General features: G+C 35.4%; 1 protein-coding gene across 4 annotated transcripts; it reads left to right on the forward strand.

Annotated features, from left to right (window-relative positions):
- The first annotated feature begins 3,584 nt into the window (after nt 1-3,584).
- Nucleotides 3,585-21,548, forward strand: gpcpd1 (glycerophosphocholine phosphodiesterase 1). Of its 4 annotated transcripts, XM_056269436.1 has the most exons (21): nt 4,183-4,392; nt 4,504-4,596; nt 5,898-5,988; nt 6,095-6,179; nt 7,106-7,181; nt 8,621-8,662; nt 8,779-8,902; nt 9,787-10,012; nt 10,167-10,329; nt 10,657-10,786; nt 10,983-11,037; nt 11,134-11,226; nt 11,443-11,520; nt 11,627-11,666; nt 13,213-13,271; nt 13,656-13,721; nt 13,812-13,948; nt 14,735-14,870; nt 15,140-15,300; nt 18,437-18,489; nt 20,400-20,646. In XM_056269436.1, exons 2-21 carry the CDS (start codon nt 4,545-4,547, stop codon nt 20,441-20,443), a joined length of 1,911 nt encoding a protein of 636 aa, XP_056125411.1. In that variant the 5' UTR covers nt 4,183-4,392; nt 4,504-4,544; the 3' UTR covers nt 20,444-20,646. The 4 variants fall into 4 exon arrangements, with proteins under 4 accessions (XP_056125409.1, XP_056125411.1, XP_056125408.1 ...); XM_056269434.1 differs by lacking the exons at nt 4,183-4,392; nt 18,437-18,489 and adding an exon at nt 3,585-3,860 and having other exon boundaries at nt 4,506-4,596; nt 20,400-21,548; XM_056269433.1 differs by lacking the exon at nt 18,437-18,489 and having other exon boundaries at nt 4,184-4,392; nt 20,400-21,548.
- The last annotated feature ends 510 nt before the right edge of the window (nt 21,549-22,058 follow it).

The following is a 22,058-nucleotide window of genomic DNA, read 5'->3' on the forward strand; positions in this document are numbered from 1 at the left end:
ACAGACTGTACTTCCATCCCTCACAGCCTCAGACTGCATCCAAAATCGCATACTCTTTTTTGAGTATTGAGTATAGGTAATTATTTTGGTAATTACTAATAGTAATTACTCCACGAACGCTAAAAAGTACGCTCTGAACAGTATGAGTGTGTGTAGTATGAATGTAATTTGGACGTAGTACATTCGACATGTTGTCATTATCATGTGACCTACCAGCGTCAGTTGCGTCGCTTCACTGCCATTCACAAATCCTCTCCCGTGGCCTCATGGGAGAGTAAAGTGTCCATCGTATGCACACTTCAGAATCTCAGGTCATCCGGTACTGTTTGCCTACTTTTTTGTGAGTAGCCTACTGTGAATTCAGACATAACTCTTCTGTCACATACTGTTTTTTTTGCCTAGTGTATAGGAGGAAAGTATGCGATTTTCGGATGCAGTCTCGGTTTCATCTGCGTTAAATTCGATATGGCATCTAACCCGACCTGAGGTCTATAGCAAGATCCTTTTTTGGTTCATCTATGGAGAGATGGACTACATCATATATAACATGTCACAACATCCAGAAGACTTTTAACTGCGTCAGCTTCTACGTTTTGCAGAACTGAAAATCCAAATTTGATGATTCATAAACCGAGGATCTTCTCTATATTCAAAAGAGCAAATAAGCTTTATAGAATGACTCAAAATGGTTTTCGTTCCTGTTTTGTACTACTCCGTCTGCATGTCCAACATACCCTGGTCAAGAATCAGCTATTTTTTAAACTAATAGTCTGCTAACAGGACTTTTAGGGCTCATATGTGGATGTGAAACAGTTTTTACCTTCTTTGTGGGATGGCTTCAAATGATGGCTGTTTTGACTTAAGCTCAAATTGCTATAAAACTCCACTGAACGCTGAATAAATTAGTCATGCTTTTGTTTAAAGGCAACAAACCATGACCCTTAATCGTAGCATGGTCATCTCTAAGAAAAAATATCTTGTAAACATTAGCATGGATGTATAGGCTAACTGCAGTGTAGTACAAGTGTGTGCCACTAAGTGGAGCCTTTCCCACTTTGGAAGAACAATCTGAAATCTTTTACATGTATCTGTGGAAGTTTTTCATTGTACAAAAACCACAACCTCCACCACTTGTGTGATTAAATGTGTGTGATTAAAGTCTGTTTATGCATAGCTGGATGCTTACACTATCAAAAATTTGAGTTCAGAAAGATTGTTTTTTGAAAGTCTCCTCTGCTCACCAAATCTGCATTTATTTAATAAAAATACAATAAAAACAGTACTATTCCCAAATATTAAAATAATTGTTTTCTGTTTGAAAATATTTTTATACTGTAATTTATTCCTGTGATGCAAAGCTGAATTTTCAGCATCATTACTCCAGTCTTCAGTGTCACATGATCCTTCAGAAATCATTCTGATTTGCTGCTTTCTTAATATTATCAATGTTGAAAACAGTTGCTTAACATTTTCGCAGAAAGCATGAACATTTCTTTTCCATGTTTCTTTGGTGAATAAAAAGTTCAAAAGAAACATTTATGTAAAATGATCTCCTGTAATATTATAAATGATTTCTTTACTTTGTCAATATTGATCAATTTATTGACCCCAGACTTTTGAACTCTGTACATAACACAGATAATTTCTATTTCCTTGAAAAATCTCCTATAATTTCATAGAATTACTAAAATAAGAAACAGATCATGCACTGCATATTTAAAATGGGAAAAGATAATATAAAAACATAATTAAATACATAAACTAATAAAAACATGTATGAAAACAAACAATAATCATATTAATATTATATAGTTCAGATTTAAAGAGGGAATTAATTATATATTTAGATATATTTCTTTACTACTATTTGAATAGAGGACAAAAATATGTTTAAAGTTCTTAATGACCAAAGTTTTATGAACGTTTCTTTGTTTTGTATGAAAAGACGTAGATTTAGATTTAGAAAACCTTATTAACATTTCCCAGCATTTTTAAGGGCATTCCTGAAATGTTATGGGCAAAACTCAGCATTCATTATTACACAAACGAGCACACAAATCAGCTAATGAGGAGTTGTGCAGTGTTCTCACTTCCTCTTCTTCCTTGAAAGTACAAGCTAGAAAAATAATGACTACTAATTGCGTCCTGATAAGGGGGAGGGGGGGGAATTAACACTACTTATTCACCATCTAAAAGCAGTTCTCTCTGAATGAGATCTCTCTATGATCTTATCCACAGACAACAGCAAATGGTGGGTGAATACGGGGTAAATAGAGAGAAAGACTGACTCATTAAATATTTATAATCCTGCAGTCTCATCCATTCAGCTGTGCTAAGCACTGTCAAATACAAATGCAGCATTCACCATTCTGGGAGCAATAGCCTTCATTTCAAAAGAACGATTGTATTTTACCTCTCAATGGCTCATATGGCAACAGGAAGAGCTACCGGGGGCAGCAAACATCCGTCATAAAGAAATCACGGACTTAGCTAAATGAATTTATGACTGAAGATATGGTTTATCTCTGCATTTTTTTGTGTGGATGTTTGTTGATGTTCTTAATGTAATGTAAATGTAAATGTAATATGTTATACATGTGTGTTTGTATTATGTACGCATCTATGGTGGAAACAAATTTCCTCTCAAGGACAAATAAATCATCATCATCATCATTGCATGAATCCGGGTCATGCTGTTCTGAACTTTCCTACTCTCTCAATCACTATTTCCCCCTAAACTTTTTTTTAAACATGCGTGTGCCTATCTGACCTCTGTTATGCAACATGTTCTGTCTTGCTGAGGCACCTCATTATGCAACCAGTTCTACTGAAAGACAGGCCATGAGAAAAATCAATGTGTCTGTAATTCTCATTTTATAGCAAAGGTTCATCTGTCCTTTCTAACTTTTTCAATTTAGCATGCATATACTATTATGTTGTCATTAAAAACATTACTTGGCTTGTTTATTCGAGTAGGCCGTTAACTTAATCTGCTTCATTTATTTATCGGCACACCAGCCGTGAAATTAATTTATTAGCCTCAATGTGGAAAATCTTTCCTGTTAAGAAGACCTTTGACTTCTGTTCAGACAGATAGAAGTAAGTTTCCAAGTTTAATGATCATGCACCCAATTGGATGAAACAGAAGTAGTACAAAACAGCAATACAATAATAAAACAGACAATAAACTTTTTGAACAAGGTAATTAAACATACTTGATAATGCACAAAATGTACAGAGAGTTTACTCTTAACATAAACAAATACTTAAACAGTAACACACAACAGTGTAATGAGTAATGACTCTATACAGTCTCTATGCGGATCTAGATTATTTATTCAAAAAAGATAAACTTCTGCTCAGCTAAAGGGTAAAAAAAAGAGTACATTTATTAATTTACTGTATACTGCATCGTCAACATATCAGCTTCAGCTTGTGTCGATGAACTCTAACCAACAAGGGTCAGTGAGTTAGACTCCCCTATCATAGGTCAGTCACTTCTTCCACCAATCATATGCGTTCAGAAAACGCAAAGAGGAGGGGACAAGTTGTCCATGTCAAGCGAGCCCTCCCTCATTTTTATTTCCTATAACAAAGTCACCTTCTCAACGTTATTTTAACCTGTAAATCTTTTTTGTTTGTGTTTGAACAAGTACACATAATTGAGAGACGTGATAGTTTTAACCCTGACACCTCGATAAAGTTATTTTAAGAAATGGTCTACAGTCAACAGTGTCGCATTACCCGGGCTTTCAGATCCGCGTGCATGTAACGACAAATATAACATGGGCACGTCAGCGCGGGATTAAAGTTTCTCGGTACAGCCGTACAAAATGATGGATTTTTATCTTTAAACTCAGGTAACTGTTACTTTATCATGTTCGAATTACTTTATAATTACTGGACTCGACACCGAATGCACGCTATACATTTCGTTTTACGCAATACTTGCACGTTTTCGCGCAGTAAACAGAGCGTCTCAAAACCTCACTTGGCTCCCTATCTAGATAGCTGCTAGCATTTTAGGCGCGTGGTTAGAACGTAACAATGTTGTCTGTATGTAACGTTACTGTGTTTGAGCAACACCCTCGGATACCGGTTGTTGTTGTCGCTGACAGTAACCGGTTGCAGCCGGTTCAGACCGTGTGATTTTGCTTCCTCTTCCAAAGCAAGCAGTAACGTAGAGTTTCATCGCATGTGTTTAAACCGGTTGTTCAACTCTCCTAAGACCTTTTTTTACATTCAAGAATCTAACAATTTTCTAATATTGTGATTAGGGGCAGGTATATATATTTCCGTTGATGTTTAAGGCGTGATTTAATCTTCAATATAATTCAAATACATGTATAATGTAATGGGATCTTAAAGAACCAGGAGCAGATTGTGCACTGCAGTTCTGCAGGCAGGTATTACAACACAGAGGAAATCCAGATCAACTGATGCTGTTAACATGGCTTAGATTTGTTTTTCATTTGGACACGTGTTTCTTTCCCTCTGTGTTTTAGGTCTCTTCATTCTCATCTCCGTTTGCCTGTGTGTCAGTCATGGACAGCACTAGTGTGACTCTGACTGTGAGAGGGACCACAGCACGACTAGGTAAGAGAAATAATTCAATAAAAGAGTATAACACAGTGTACAACTTTGGTTACACTTTATTTTTTAGGTGTCTGTTACAGTTACATGGTTTAGGGTTACTTTAATGTAGTTATGCACAATTTATAGTAATTACTATAGTAACTACGTGTAACAAGGACACTGTAAAATAAAGTGTTATCACAACTTTTAATAAAAAGTAAAAGTAACAATAATTATATTGTCAATCAGAAGTTCAACTGTGGAATAAGGTTTCCCTTTGGCCACTTACATGATATGATCAAGTTTAAAGCTGCACTGTAATCTCTAAACAATCAATGTGGTCTAATTAAAATTCTGTACGTTTGACTTTGGAATCGTTTGGAGTTTGTTCAATTGCTGAACACGAGTCTAATATCCTGTCTAAAGCAAATGTGATAATGTTTTGTTTTGCTGTTTGAATAATTTTGAGATAATTTAGATTAAAGGCAAACATAAGTTACAACATGATACTTTAATCATAGATCTTTGAGTTTGAACTTGATGACACAAGTATTTCCACAAAGGAAGACATGCTATCCCTAGTACGTAGATCATTGTACATAGTCTCTTACTTAAGATTTTAATCCAACCAGTTTTACAGTGTTTTCTGGTTCTAACTGTAAAGCATTAAATCATGTAATAATGAAATGTATAATATTTTACATTTACTGTGTTCATTTTCATTTATCCAAAATGACTTGCAAATGAGAAGTACAACAAGCTGGCCATTTTAATGTTTAATTTTTTTTATAATATGTTATTATAAAGTATTTATAAAGCATTACCAATTAAAATGTAATTATATGTGAGAATAATAAAGTAATGTTTAGTTAATATTAAGTGGTCTTCAGTCAATATTAACTTCGAGATAGGTTAGTAATCTTTTTACTACATTCACATTAGTGCATCATGTAGTCATTTGGTATAATAGTAATACAGAGAGATGTTTTGTTAATCATAAGTGTGTTGTTATTAAGTTAATATTGACCACGGCCACATGTATTTGTATTTATTTATTGTCTTTGTTGTGAACTTTTGCAAGTGTTGACATATGATACTTAAAGACAGGGTAGGCGATTTGTTCCAGAAATATTTTTTTTAAATGCTGGTTGAAAGTCTCTTCTATTCTTATATATCGTCTGTGGAAGGCATAGGACCATAAAATATTCATCCAATTGCATTCGGTCCTACATGCCTGTCAACATGTATTTTCATGCCCCCGCACACCTGCTCACACAGACATCACACGTCATTAGCGCGTTTTTGTCTTTTTTCTGTATCAGGTGAGGTGATAGCAGTGGTTGGCAGTTGTGAAACACTGGGCGGCTGGTTTCATCAAAAAGCCGTGACCCTACAGCCGGCGGAGGAGGATGGGTACATGTGCAATGCCATCTTATGTTTGCCTTTCAGCACAATCACGGTTACCCTTGACATACATATTTATGTTCTGTGTTTTGCTTGCTTGTCTCGTCTCCCCCAGCACCCTGTGGAGAACTACCATTCAGGTTCCTAGAGGGCGTGAAACCAAATATCGCTATTTCAAGGGGTTCTTTTTTGAATCTAAGGTGAGATCTTCTTTTTGCAGTAAACAAACATGATATAAGGCATAAGTAATCTTTAAAGACCCAATGGTGAATTGATTTCCCAACACCTTTAAAGAGCAGTCTCAGTTTTATGTATTTATAGATGTTGTTTATAACATCTTTTTTTATCTTTCTTGAAGACTCATCATAATCTGATATTCAAAACTGTTTTATTATGCATGTATGACTGCAGATTCTCTTTAGAGAGTTCTTACGCATGTGGAATAAGGGCTTTCTTTTATTCATCATTAATTCTTAGGGTACTTTAAGAGTTTACATAGTTTTAAGAGTTTTAAATTCTTCTGTGTGTGTGTGTGGGGGGGGTTTCCAGGTTTTTCTCATCACAGCTGTTAATCTCTTTTAGCTGACCTTGACTCAGTTCTTGGTAGTTTAGGTTTTGTTTTTTCCTGGAGAATGAAGTTTCTGGAACAGTGGCTGCAGGTTTCCTGCAAGCTCCTCCTAACATGCTGTGTCTCTCATACATAATATTTACACATCAACTATCTCTCTGCCAGAAATATTATTTTAAAATTTAGAAGCAGAATTAACAAGAACAAGATTGAAGAATTTAGAACCATTTTCTCATAGTTAAGCGTATCAGCAAACTATTAGAGGAAAACTAATCTTAAATAACATTTTAAGCTAAATGCTAAGTACAGGGATTTTCAAAGCATTTTTTAACATATAAATAACCTGGAGATCTCTAGTTAAACACTGAAAAATGCCAATTTGTTTCTTTTGACTAATTGGTCCACTTTTCAGATGTCAACCAACAGGCTGGCTGGCAAGAAAGTGGTGAATATGCCTCATGTTCTTTTTTCAGGAGTGAAACTTTGGTTTGAATGGCCAAAGTGGGCTTTGTTTTTCCGAAATCTGTCCATAATCTTAACCCCCATTTGGAATTACAGAACGATGGTGGTCCATGTCAAGTCATAGTCAATAGATGGGAGACCCATCAGATGCCACGCTCATTGAGTCCCTCAGGTATCTGATCCCAGAATAGTGCACGTGTCTAATGAACCCCTAGACTCCATCCTTCATGCTTACCACACTCAGATCAGTTTGTCCCCTTTAACTCTAAGCGTACATTATCAATACATGTTGACTTCAACTTTTTAAAGACAACAAGAAAAATTCCCAACACATTTCACATTTGTAATATGATGTATTTCCAAGTAAATGAATCTAGTGGGAAGTAATGTGATTTGGGACTTGTATCTCTCAGAACATTACTGGAACTTAAAGTGGTCTGATTGTTGTTAGTTAAAATATTTTTTCCCTGCCTGCATTATTTTCTTTAGACAATGCATCATTGAATCATGCACAATAAAACCAGCGACATTTATTTAGAAAGTAAATGACCCTTTAATACCATGCCCAGCAAGCAATAGCCGTCATTTCACCGTCTAGGTTAACTATAGACCCGATGTAGTCCAGCTAGGAGTAACCCACTTCTTGCTGAGTGGTCTTGTTGTGCTTGAATCATGCATGTTCTAAAGAAAATAATGATTTTTTAATTTTATTTCATGTTGTCTTTAATGTTGATTTCAGTGTTATTTGTTATGGACAGATGTAATGTCAATAAAAGCCACTTAAGGGAACCTAATGGATCAATTATTAGCAACCATAATAGTGGGCTATTACCCATCTTAGACAAACAGAGCAAAGCTGTTTTCGCTGGCGCATTCCTGGGTTTACTAGCAATGCTTTTTTTGCTTTTGTTGCGTCCACCTTATCTAGCCACTTTACATTTTGGGTTTTAATTCTTTGAAAAAAAAAGAAGTGTTTTTAGCAATTGCATTTATAATTTTGAGTTAGTTTTTACACTTAAAATGATTTTATTTTTTTAATACATACACACATTTAGCGTTCCTTTATTTGTGTGCACAACACACATTTAACACATGCATTTAACAAACTATTCAAAACAATACATTTTAAAGGCATCTATACTATATTTATTTTTATTTTTTGCTAGGCAGGAGCTATAATTTTAATCATGTAACTGTTTGCTCCAGATGTCAGCATTTCTTTGTGCTTGTGTTGTCACAAAAACAATTTGCTTGCATGGTAATACTTGTTAAATTATGCATTTTTTTATTATTATTTAACTTTTTATATTATTTAATTAAGATACATTTAAGCAGTTAATAATCTCTAGTGTTCTTCTTACACAATTCTAACATGCCCAGTTTTGCTTGTATATAATATAGGCTACAAGTGTGTAGAGCTCCATCTAGTACAGAGCAAACAAAAGACTTATTTTATCTTTCCATTTTGATTGTTTAAGAATTAAACCAGGAAATGAATGTCTCATGTCGGCACTAGAAAGTGTGTTGGTGTCTGTTTACTCTGTACTGGTGACTATCTTTTGTAGCATGAGTGTTTGACCTTCCATATTAATTTTTGTTCATGTCTTGCAGAACCAGAGCTCGTGATTGACGATGGACACTTTGGAGTCCATAGTAAGTTTGACAATTGAAATGACTTAAACACAAGTTTGAATGCACCCACACCTCAAATTCAAACCAAATTTTTATATCTTGTTCTAACTTGCATATAAAATTTGTTTCATGTGCAGATGGTGTTGAGTGTGTGGACTCTGGCTGGTTGACATGTCAGACAGAAATTCGCCTCAGGCTTCATTACTCCGTGAAACCTCCAGTTTCTATTACTAAGAATAAATTTAAGAACTCACGCTTCAGGTAACATCCTTCACAAAAGACAGAACGCATATTTAACCCTACAAATTAGCTCAGGAACATTTTAAGCCTTGTTCAGACTGTCAGTCCAAATCCGATTTTTGTGCACATCTGATTGGACTCCGATCCTATTTAGCATGTGTGAACGGCAATTTTTTTTTTACAAATCACATACATTCAAATGTGGTTTGAAATTCTATTCAAATCTTAATTTCTGGAAATCCGTTCAGTCTGAACCGATTTCGCATTGCTTTTTTTTTACTTGTATGTCACTTTCTCATGCCACGACTGCAACGTTGTTGCAGAAAACATTGCGTTGTGTTGTTGTTAATGCGCAGGTCATGCAGAAAATTATATTACAAAGGAGGCATCTCTGCGGTCCAGTGATGAGGTGTCTTCACTTTCACTGTGCGGCAGAGACGGCAGCATGGAAGTAAGCTGCTCATGCCAGCCTCCGTTTCTGTCGCTGATTCATAAGTAGTCCAGCGCTGCTGCTACACATTGTTGTGTTCTTCTAAGACAACATTGCAAACTCCTCCATGTCGTTTTTGCTATACCAACGCAACATCATTGCCATGGAAAGAAAATGCAGATATTACGGAAATAGTCTAATTTATTTACAAAGGTCTTATTTATAAAGTCTGTTAGAATCACATGAGAAACAATTGACTATAGTGAAATAGATTTCTTTTTATATCAGATAATTAATGTAGGGATGCACAATATTGCAAGCATGTAGTAGAGCTTATTTTTACAATTCAAACAGTATAATTTCTTCTAGAACAAGTACTAAACATTTATTTGTCTTTTTGACTTCACATTATACTGTTTTGATGCATGATTTCACTTTTCGAAAATATAATTTACCCAATTAATGGCTGTTTTAGATTGAAGCTGATGCTGGAAGGTATTGAGGAAGAAGAAGAGGAAAGTCCTTCAACATGGCATGAGATGATCACCACACTGGAGACCAGTATGATCAGTGACGTCGAATGTAAGTCTCGTCATTCCCAGCCAGAATGTGGATACTCCCTGGTACCCTCCAAGTGGACAGAATACAGCATTCACACCATGGACCCCGACAACCTAGAGCTCACCTTTGAGTTTTTTGAGGTGCGTGAACGATGGTCTTTGGTGTTGCTTCATAAAGATTATGACCACAACTATATCAGAAAGCATTTTTATGCTTTTTTTAATTGATTGACATAAATTCTGCATGGATCCTCTTAGTGAATCATGACTATTCTGTCCTGTCTTTGTGGTTTAGGAGGACTTGAGTGAGGCTGTGGTTCAGGGCGATTCCCATCCAGGCTACGTGGGCACCTCATGCCTCTTGTCGTCCTCTTTTGTGGAGAGCGGCAAAGATTTGGGTGTGGTTACCCTGCCCATCATGAGCCGAAACGGCAGACAGACTATTGGAAAAGTCAGAGGTATAATCTGTACCACAATGCACTGGTGTTATTTTGTCTGGTCTCATTTGTTTTACACCATAAAACTAATGTACATTCCTGTTGCCCATGATGTGACCTGTTCTTTCGCTACTTGCACACAACATTTGCCTCTGTAAACATTTCACAGACAGTAAATATAGTCATGTTGGCAAGATCCGCCCTGCTTGAATTGTTGCTTAGTAGCTAGATAATGTGATTATATACCAGTCATTTATTGATGTGCTAAAGTTTAACCATTAAGTGTTGACTTTACTGAAGTGAACACATTAAGTAAAGTAAATGCTTTTGTTCTTGATGCAATGTTAGTGGATTACCTGGTGACGCGTCCTATCCAAGGCTTTCAGTGTGACATGAGTCAGTCTTTTGCCAAATACTGGAAGAAAAGGAGCGCTTTGGATGTTGGACACAGAGGAGCAGGGAGCACACATGCTGCCAAGTGAGTAGCAAAAGTGTGGTTGTTGTGCTACAAGAGTCCTGAGCCTGTCCACTTGGATTTAGTGTTTGTCCTTATTGGTAGGCCCACGAGGCGTCAGGAAACCATAATAAGCACACATGACATGACTTTGCTGCATAAACAAACCATGAAAAAGTACATTTTTAACAGAGAGAATTATGTTGCTCTTGTATTTCAGGCATCACAAGATCAGAGAAAACACAATCGTCTCATTTCTAAGTGCAGCCAACCATGTGAGTGTAAATAAAGACTGCAACTGTACCAAAATGCATAAAGTTTTGTTAAATGATATGAAAGGCTAAAGCATATCTGTTTTGTTTTCATCACAGGGAGCAGCTTATGTAGAGTTTGATGTTCATCTGTCTAAAGATTTAGTTCCTATCGTGTACCACGACCTCACCTGCTGTATTTCTACTAAAAAGGTAACAATGGCATTTGACTCACTTGGTGCAGTGAGAAATGACTTATATAATTTGAACGACTCCCATTGTGTCCTTCGGTACAGCTTTTGATTTAACTCTGACTGAAGACTTCCTACTTAAAAATTTTAACAGTCGTAAACACTGATTTAAATTGCAAAACATAAGAAAGAAAGATCTCTTCTTCAACTTTTTACATTTTTTTGTGTCTTTTTATAGAAAAATGACAAGAATTCATTGTTGTTGTTCGAAGTTCCCGTCAAGGATCTTACGTTTGATCAACTTCAGCTTTTAAAAGTAAGACTTATTTCAGATTCTTTTAACTTTTAACATTGTTTGTACAATAAAATGCAATTATCTCCATGCTGATATTGATGAGTATGAATGTGTTTGTCTTTTTAAGGTGGCCCATACAACTGACATGGAAGTTTATGACGACAAAGGTACAATTGCCCCATTAATTCATGTCACAAAAGTGCAATATGATCAGTTATCATATTTAACGATAACTGATTATTATATAACAGTCAGGTACCAGAAGTAAAAATCTAATTCAAAATCTCCATAGTGAAAGACTTTTAGCGATAACATATAAATCTTTCAAGACAGATCTATCATGAACTCTAAGATTGTTAAACAATGTTTTATCCCTATTTCACTTCTCATTAGTTCATATAGGATGTGGTAGCCCATAAAAGAGAAGTGTTTTCAAAAAAAAAAAAATCTGGCTGATTTATTGCATCATTTGCAATACATAGGATAGTTCATTAATAAGCACACAGTATTGTACTTTAACCCCTTAAGTGTCACGGGCCCACCGGTGGGCCCAAATCCATTACATTTTTAAAACAGTAATATCATATAATAAACCTAAACTAATGTTGACAAACTATATATCATTTGAAAGCTTACAATCTCTAGTTTCCATATTTAGTGATTGATTTTCAAAATAAATTACAGAGGAGCCGTAATTTATCAATTTGCAACAAGAATATTTTCATACTCCTAAAGCGTGTTTAGACCTTTATTTTGAAATAGTGATGAACATGAAAAATCATGAAAGAAGGGTAGAAACCTCAGTTTGTTTTCATGCCAAGAGTTCAAAAGATAGCATCCATTCAATTATTTTAGAAAACAAGGTCTGAATATTTTTTAAATATAAAGAAAAAAATGATAGATTCACCATTTGTGATGTGGCAGGAAGCTATAACGCACATACTTGTTCTTTTTATGTGTTTCTTAGAGGTTGAATTCATATCAAAATCTGCCAAACTTCTCATATTACTTCTGAACAGGATGTCTACTTCATAAATTGTATGAAAATTGTGGAAATAATGGTTCAGATTACTCAAAACACATTTGGAAATGGAGGCGCCCTTATATGGGCAGTAATGGAGTCTGGTTGTCATCTAGTGAAAAGGTTTGGTACTGCGCCCAAACAAAATCTTACTGAAAGCTCATTTTTTGAGATATCAACCTAAAATTTGAAACACAACTTGTTCAGATTTTTGGCTTTGATTTTTTTGCAGTTTTAAAGTCGCCCAGGTTTTGAAAATATATATTTTATATAAAATATGAATAATTAAATTTTTTACATTATACATTTTCATAAACTCAAACTTCTATAACTTTCTTTCTGTTTCACTTTCTTAATTTATTTCACTTCTACAAAAATCTGCCAAATGTCTTCTTTAAAACGAGACCAATCTTACGTCTATATTCCAAAGCATTCTTGAATTACAACCATTTAAGTTCGAAATGTGCATTTTCATGTATATTCAAAAAAAGGGGGGTGACACTTAAAGGGTTAAGAAAAAAGTTCAAATACTTAGTTTGCTGTAAATCAGTGTTTTATTTTTCAATATTTTTAATGCTAATAGCTTAAAAAAATACTTGCCAAACACAGGCCTCTGTTTAGCTGTATTGAGCTAAATAAACAGTTAACTGTTGAATAGATAAAAATGATTGCTTTTGTGTTCTTTTGTCTAGACTTGCAAGATGAAGAGGAGTATATATATGAGCACCAGCCTTTCCCTTCCCTTTCACAGGTGTGACAGCTTGATCTTTTCTCTTATGTAAATGTGTGTGTTTTTATTGCAAATGATGGTCAGTAATAAAAAAAAGTTGCTATAAACAAACAACCAAAAACAAACAGAAAAAATATATAAACCAGAATTATTAAAAAAAATATAAAAAATACATATATATGAAATTAAATTACCTCAAGATTTATATATATATATATATATATATAATATTATTATTATATTTATATATATATATATATATATATATATATATATTTTTTTTTTTTTTTTGAGGAACTTTTACTACTGACCAAAATATTTTAGAACATTGTGATAAATGTTTGTTTATATTGCCCACCCGTACTGCTTGGTTAACTTCTCTTCTCATTTGACATCATGTTCCAGATATTCCATTCTGTTCCAGAACATGTGGGATTCAACATTGAGCTGAAGTGGATCTCTCAGTTTAAGGTTTGTGTTGCCTCAAGCGATGTGTGATTGTTTGATCTCTGTGTTAACGGAGAAAGAAAACACCCTCATCATGTCTGTTCCTCCAAACAGGATGGCTCCTGGGATGCAAAACTCTCCACCTACTTCAACATGAATCAGTTCTTGGACATCATTCTCACATGCGTGCTGGAGAACGCCGGCAAAAGGAGGATAGTCTTCTCATGTTTTGATCCTGATGTTTGCACAATGTAAGCGGCCTAGTTCATGTGCATATTTTGATGATGATGCACTGATTAGGAAAATATATATTTTTACTGAAACATTTACAGTCTCATTTGTTAACATTAGTTAATGCATTGATAAATATAAACTAACAAGGAGAAACAGCATTTTACAGCATTTATTAACCTTTTTAATATTAGTTAATAAAAATGTTCATATTCATGTTAGTTTACACTGCATTAACTAATGTTACCAGATACCATGGTTGATCTTATTTTTTTTTTAGTAAATACTGAGATTAACATGAACTAAGATTAGAAGTATTATTCATTGTTAGTTCATGTTAACTAATGTAGTTGTCTAATCATAACAAATTAAACTTTATTTTAAAGTGTTACCATTTTTAATAGAATTAAAGGTTCCAAAATGATTTTTTCCCATAGTGATGCCATAGAAGAACCATTTTGGGTTCTTCAAAGAACCTTTCAGTGAACTTTTCTTAAAAGAACCATTTTTTTTCTTAGTGTAAAGACAAAATACCAAAAAACCCTTTTTAACTATAACGAATCTCTTGTGCAATTTAAAAGGTTCCATGGATGTTATACCATATAGAAACTTATAGAAACCAATAAAGAAACTTTATTTTTAAGACTGTAGGGCAGCCAATTTAAACACGAAATAAACCAACAATGTAAAAAAAAATTTAAAATGTATGTGCACAATAAGTTTATGGACATTTATTAAGAAAGTAAATAGTCAATCCTGATTACATGTTGTGTTTAAGTTGCAATCATTTCTGTTCTCTTCATCAGGGTGAGGAAAAAGCAGAACAAATACCCCATCCTATTTCTGACCCAAGGAGTGACAGACCTCTACCCTGAACTCATGGACATCCGCTGTCAGAGCACTAAGATCGCCATGAGCTTTGCCCAGAGCGAGAACATACTGGTGAGAGAACGCACATAGCCAGATGGTGCAATAGCACAGCTGTTGATACTTCAGAACATAGTTATGAAATAGCATGGTGAGACGCCCAGTTTGGCAGGATAATCCAAATGTATTGAACTTTGAAGTGAAAGAGATCTAATCATGTTTTTGAGTTTTGTTTAAACTGCAAGAGGAATGTGGCTATTTTGTTTTCTCTAAATTGGGGCCATGTCAAATTTCATCACAAAGACTAAACAACTTGCTGAAATAGCTTTTGTATGTGCTCACAGGGAATCAGTGCCCACGCTGATGAGCTCTTGAGGAACATGGAGTTCATCAGAGAGGCTCAGTCCAAAGGACTAGTGGTCTTCTGCTGGGGCGACTATAACAACGACCATGATAACAGGATGAAGTTGAGGGACCAGGGAATTGATGGCCTCATATATGACAGGTGGGCTATGATTTGTCTTTGGTTCCTTACATTGTAATCAAACAGCAGGGCTGAGCATATTGATGAACTATGTTTACTTGCACTAACATTTTTCCCTCTCCGGTCCAAATATGTGGCATGTCATATTGATTACATATTTACTCATGATTACTCATTCATATGTGAAAAGCAAATCAGATAGTCAGAGGTGATTTACAAATAAAAGTCATAAAGGTACAGTAGCAATAGCAGCCTGTTTAATTCTAACGGCCATTTCACACCGCAAGCATGAGCAGCGCGTTTTTTTTCGGCGTGCATGTTAACCAATGAGTGCATTCACACTGGGAGCAGGAGCGTCGCATGAGCAGCAGTGAAGTGGGGGTTTCTGTGCAGAGTCTATTTTTGCTGCGCTACTCAAGCTCAATTAAAGTGAAAGCACACTTTTGATAGATAAAATAAATATGAATTCACACAAAAAGTGCCCAAAATGCACAGAATAAGCATGTCTAGTGTATTTTAACAAGAACTGGAGTAAGCTATGTCAGAAAAAAATATTTATAGAAGATTTACCCATTTAAACTTGTTTTTAATTATTCAGTTTGGGTAAAACTATGGTGTATTATAAAAAACTAAAGTTTACTAGCCAGAAAATATGATATATAAACTTTCTTTTAGTTTATGTAATACACAGAAGGGTATATAGGCTAGCACTACCCACATCAAATCCGAGTGTGCGGGTTTTTTTTTTTATCCACAGAGTTTGCTGTCTTGTAAACACATCGAAGTATGACTGAAACGAACTTTCAAGACCATCAAGTTTATAAATGACCAACTTCTAAAAACAAATTTATAGGCTAGTTGTCTTTGTAAAGAAATGCTCACTTATATGTAGCCTTGGAGCCGCTCCTTTGAGTCTGTAAAAATGCTTCCTGTGTGAATACCATAGACAGTAAAAGAAATGGACACAGCTACCCCATAGATTTCAACGGAGAAAATTGAAGCCCCTTAGAAGCACTCACTTCCTGATGGCTGAGCGCACTGCGCAGGCTCAAACTGAGCTTAACGACGTAGATGTGACGTGAGCAACAGTTCTGACCTTCTAGTAGCTGTGCCGAGACTAATCTGAATGGAAATCTGAAACAAATCTGTTGTTGAAATATTTTGTCCCGTTGCTTTTGTGGACTCTCTTATCTATGGGCTTCTCCCTTGACTTTATGTTCTCATAGACAGTAAACGATTGCCTACGAGCTTCTCCTTCTGTCTATACGGTAATTTCTCTACTGTGCGACAGAGCGTCCCGTGGTCATGACGCAATCGTTAGCCTATTTTTTACAAAAACGGCTTCTACGGGGCCATAACGTAAGATACAAAGTAATGGAGCCTTTTATACATTGTCGTGTTTCTTTAGAAATAAATAATGGACAAATGGAGTCTTTGGACGCCTCAGATGTAAAGTTATTCACTGTCAAAGTGACGCCAAAATGAATGGGAGTCAATGGAATGCTAACAGCAGGTGATGGCTTGCTAATCAATGGCGGCACCCAAGCAAAGCTTCAGTTTCCGGCTGGTGGATTACCCCCTTGGTGAATACTCTCACACGTCTGCAGCTGCAGTGACGATGTAGTTACGCTGACGCGAAGCTCAAGCTTGCGGTGTGAAACGGCCGCAAGGGTGGAAAATTGGATTTTTGGTGCAGGAAACATAAACTAACATTTACAGCACTATGACCTAACCAGACGTGCTGCAACAAGCGGTAAATGAGAGTTTTTGTCCTAACTAGCTGTAATATTTGTAATTATATGGTGTAATATTTATTATGTTCTTATCCATGTCATTGCACGTGGAGTGCACTTGCAGAAAGACTCCGCCCACACAATCTTCTGATTGGCTGTGATTTTTGACTGATTTTGTCACATCTGGTTAGAAATGGACAGGCAAATGGCTTGTAAATGGAATCTTGCTGTGTATAGGGAAAATAATAAAATACTACAATGTAGAGACATTGTTGAAAGAGTAATCATCAACTAGATGAATAATGCATCAGCCAACAAGAGGTGATGTTGTCATAGTAAATTTGATTCCATGTTTACTCTTTCAACACCATTAATGGCCATGTCAGCTTGTATGAATTTCTGTGGAAATGACAGTGGTTTATGGCTGTTCCCTGATCGTTCAGGCGTATCAGCACATGTCTAAGTGCAACTGTGTTTTATTCTGGGTAAAGGTTAAACTAACAAACTAATCAATGATGATATATCTATATACTATGATGATATATCAATGATGATGCATCTATATATATATACACACACACACACAATTAAAAAAATTAGTTTTAAAATGTATTCTTCAAAAACAGCTAGGTTTTACAGGACACACTTCCACCAAACAATTACAGATGTTGAGGTTTTACATAACATGCTGTTCTTGCCGTTTTTTTGCAGTTTCTGACTGTTCAGCTGATATTTGTTCTGTATTTTTGTTACTTCTCCACTGCAGTAAAACCCCTAAAGAGCTGCTCAGAGAAACTAAATCTTTTTTTTTTTTTTTTTTTTTTTTTGAAATAGTTCACCCAAAAATCAAAATTCTCTCTTCGTGTACTTCCCTCTGTTCATTCCAAACCTGTATGATTTTCTTTAGTTTTAGTTTGTCATTTATTTAGTGTTCATTCTTTTTTATTACATTTAATATTTTTTGTTATGTGCACAATCTCTCTCTCTCTCTCTCTCTCTCTCTCTCTCTCTCTCTCTCTCTCTCTCTCTCTCTCTCTCTCTCTCTCTCTCTCTCTCTCTCTCTCTCTCTCTCTCTCTCTCTCTCTCTCTCTCTCTATCTCTCTCTATCTCTCTCTATCTATCTATCTATCTATCTATCTATCTATCTATCTATCTACTGGTTTTCATGTTTTATGGGGACTTCCCATAGACATTATGATTTTTATACTGTACAAACTGTATATTCTGTCCCCTACACTAACCCTGCCCCTAAACCTACCCATCACAGAAAACTTTCTGCATTTTCAAAACACTTAATTTAGTATGATTTAAAAGCTGATCTATAACCAGATATTTACATGCAGTTTTGACTCTTTCCATATCTTTCCTTTCCCTTTTTGAATATTTCTCACATCATTTTATGGTCATTTGCCTCTTTTTTTCAGAATACATGAATGCTTGGTGCCAAATCCCAATGCTTCAACTTCCTCTGATACCAGTAATGTCTTCTGTTTTCCGGTTGTGTTTGTGTTATTGGCAATTGGCTGCTGCCTGACAGATCATGCTCTCAGACTCAGACTAGCACCAAGAAAAACCGTAGTGTTTTACAGCAATGATGTGAAGCAGTCAAACTCTAGAGTTATGATTTTTGAGTGGCTTTTATTCAAATTAATTAGCACTGGGTTAAGGTTCAGCTGCCTGTTATATCATTCAGAGCATTTGAGACTTCCTCTTTATATGGGTGACCTAGTTTTCTTCCCAGAACCCATATTACACAAATTACAGTGCAGATGTGCATTTGTTTTATTTTCACTGTGGATTTCTTTTTTCAGTACTAGCCACAGTGCATGAATGGACCTCTGTGGACCTCAATGACTTAATCATTGAAGAATGAATGAATGAATAGATGGATGGCTTTTGCTCTCAAACAAGCTTGACTGAGTGTCTTGATTAAGGCATGGTAGAAAAACATAAAGAAGTCTTCCAGGAGACAACGGGAATGGGCCCACCAGTATGCATAATGTTCTTAAACACATATATCATCTAACATCATGATGGTAGAAACATCATGGTAGAAAACATAAATATACGCATATATGCCTCTCACTTATAAAATATAGAAGTTGTCCCAGTTTCCATGAAAATCACCTAAATGATATCATGTTATCCAAGTTTCTTACGTTGGTGATGGAACATTTATTGAATATCTTGTTTTTGGACTATGAAATGTGAACGTGTTTCACACAAGCAGGATTGGTTGGGTTTTTAGGCTGACTGTTGTTATTTTTATTTATTCTGAAAGAGAATGTGTTGTTTTATTTGTGGCATTTTTTGACCTTCGTGAGAGCAGACACCACATTTAAAGTCAACATGAAAAAAAAAGTATATATATATAGACACACGTATAGAGGTATATCCATTTGGCCTGAATCAATTCTGATTTGAAATCAAATTATTTTATTAAGTTGACTTGAATTTGATATGGATGAAAATGTGTCAACAATCACAGTCTGTTTAACATGTCTCACTGTCCTAGATCATAATTGTCCATGTTTTCTGAAGGTTTTTTTCCACAGAATTGTTTTGAAAGACATATTCAACTTCACAGACTGTACTTGTAACGCTCACATCTTCGTTTTCATTTGTGTCTAATTAAATATTCTGTCTACTCTAAGGTCTTCAGCAGAAACTAAAGGCATGGTGTTGTGATGATTGTGGCAAACATGTGGACATGCTTATCATATTTTTTTTTGTTGCTGTTGGTCAGAACCTTTGTATGATCCCCTCCGCTTCACCCTTAATCTTTTTTTAAAGTGTTAGTTCACCTGAAAATGAAAATTATCTCATAATTCACTCCTAGGTGATTATTACTTCTTTCAGCCGAACACAATTGCCATTATATTTGAAAATATCCTGGCTCTTCAAAGCTTTAGAATTGGAGTGAGTAGAGCCTGAGATTTTAAAGCCCAAAAAAGCGCATCCATCCATCATAAAAGCAATCCATACGACTCCAGTGGGTTAATAAAGGCTTTCTGAAGAAAAATATCCATCTTTATAAACTATTATCACCGGTAACAGCCGTACGCAAGTTGAGTTGCAGTGGAAATTTTATGATGGATGGATGCGCTTTTTGGAGCTTCAAAATCTCAGGCTCTAGTCACTCCCATTATAAAGCTGGGAAGAGCCAGGATATTTTTTAATACAACTCTGATTGTATTTGGCTGGAAGAAGAAAGTCATATACACTTCGGGTGACTTGAGGGGGGAGTATATTATGGGATAATTTTCATTTTTGGATGAACTAATCCTTTAATGAAACTTCTTCTAGCTCTTTCCTTGTTTGATGACGATCCTCCCTCAGATTGACCTACAGATAAAATAATGATTTGGTCTTTCTTTTTAATTACAGAATCTGTGAAGACAAGCTCGAGCAGTCAAACATTTTCAATGTAGAGGAACAGGTTGCTCTCAAGGACGTCATCCAAACGTGTGCCTGCTCCTCCTACAGTATTCCCTGCTCCTCCATTCCGTGCGCAGGGAAATCCCCGGAGAACAACGGGGAGTCGGACTCCGGACTCAGTTCCTCTTGAGAGCCACACACCCAGTCTGCCTTCACTCTATGTCTGTAATCTTCCCACAATGCACCAGAAATAACACACAAATGCACTCCGTCATTAAGCCAAAGTTTACTTAAGTCTGAGATGTTTTTGAGTATAATCATGTCAAAAGAATGTTGTTAAGGACAACTCTAGCTTCCACTAAGGCTGTGTGTTTGCTGTATTTAGCCAATTTGCTGTATATTTGGGTGCAAAAAACGGTGTATACAGAATGTGTATTTTGCTTTAATGCAAATATTTGTTTTATCATTCTTAATATTCTCTTATATAAGAGGATATTGATGATGCCTTCTGATTTTTTTTCTCTTCAAGTATTTATTGATTTCTCTATCTGCGGAATGAGTATTGAACATTTATGCAATTTAGTATTAGAGTTTCATGAACCACAAACAAACAGAATTCAAATTCATGAAAAACTATAAATAGCTATTTTATTTAATAGCTATTATTTAACAATATTTTCTAGCTAAAAGTGAGGCCTGTCTCTCTTAAAAAAACTTATTCTGAGGGCCTTTGTCTTTAAAATGACACTCATGAACATGTATATTTTTATTTTTATCACTACTATATCCATCCACAGATTCATTCATAAATGAAACGCTGATGGTTTCAGCAGAACAAAATGGAATCTTTTTATTCAGCTGTGCAATTCACACGAACTCTTCATTGTAACTGGGTAAATATTGGAATGAATGTGCCTCTGTAAACCTGTCTGATGTATGTGCTGCTGAGTGTCAGTGTGGCCTTGTCTCAGCATGCATTCATACTGCTTCCTCTCTACAGCACGGCAGGGAAATCATGCATGTTGGCTGTTCAACTTCACACTGGACTCCGGCAACTAGCTGTATGAATCCACACTCATTGTAGTGGATGTCATCATGCCAACGTAGACCAGAACAATGCTCTGAGAGCCAGAATAAATATATTTAATATGAATGAAATCTGTCTTTTGTTCAGGACGATCCCAATATCACCAATAATGTAAAACGTTGCATTTTGGGTAGAAAGTAGTGCACTATGGAGGATAGGAATAAAAATTGTACTCTACAACTTTAGGCTGTAAAATGGCAGACACTTCTTATAGTGCACTATACAGGGAAAAGGGACTTTGCATTGATGCAATTATGTGATATTATTGTTTTTCAAGACGACAAAACCAACAACAAATGCATGATGTGAATATTAAATAAAGACCAATCATAATTTAGTATGCCAATATCACCATGCTATGGTGTCTGTCAGTTAGATTTTGAAGTCTATATATAAAAAAAATTTGCATTAAATATTATAAATTGATCATAATTAATTAGATTAATTCATAAATGAAACAGGTTGCATTGATACACGTTTTCCCATTACAATCAGTTACACTGTGATGAAGGTGAATTTCGTGTAAGATTCATAACATATACGCCGTGTTTTGCATGTAGTTGTGTCTCTTACTAGTCTCT

Source organism: Rhinichthys klamathensis, unplaced genomic scaffold (genome assembly GCF_029890125.1).
Source record: "Rhinichthys klamathensis goyatoka isolate OS25496 unplaced genomic scaffold, OSU_Roscu_1.1 h1tg000281l_1, whole genome shotgun sequence".
Taxonomy (NCBI): domain Eukaryota; kingdom Metazoa; phylum Chordata; class Actinopteri; order Cypriniformes; family Leuciscidae; genus Rhinichthys; species Rhinichthys klamathensis.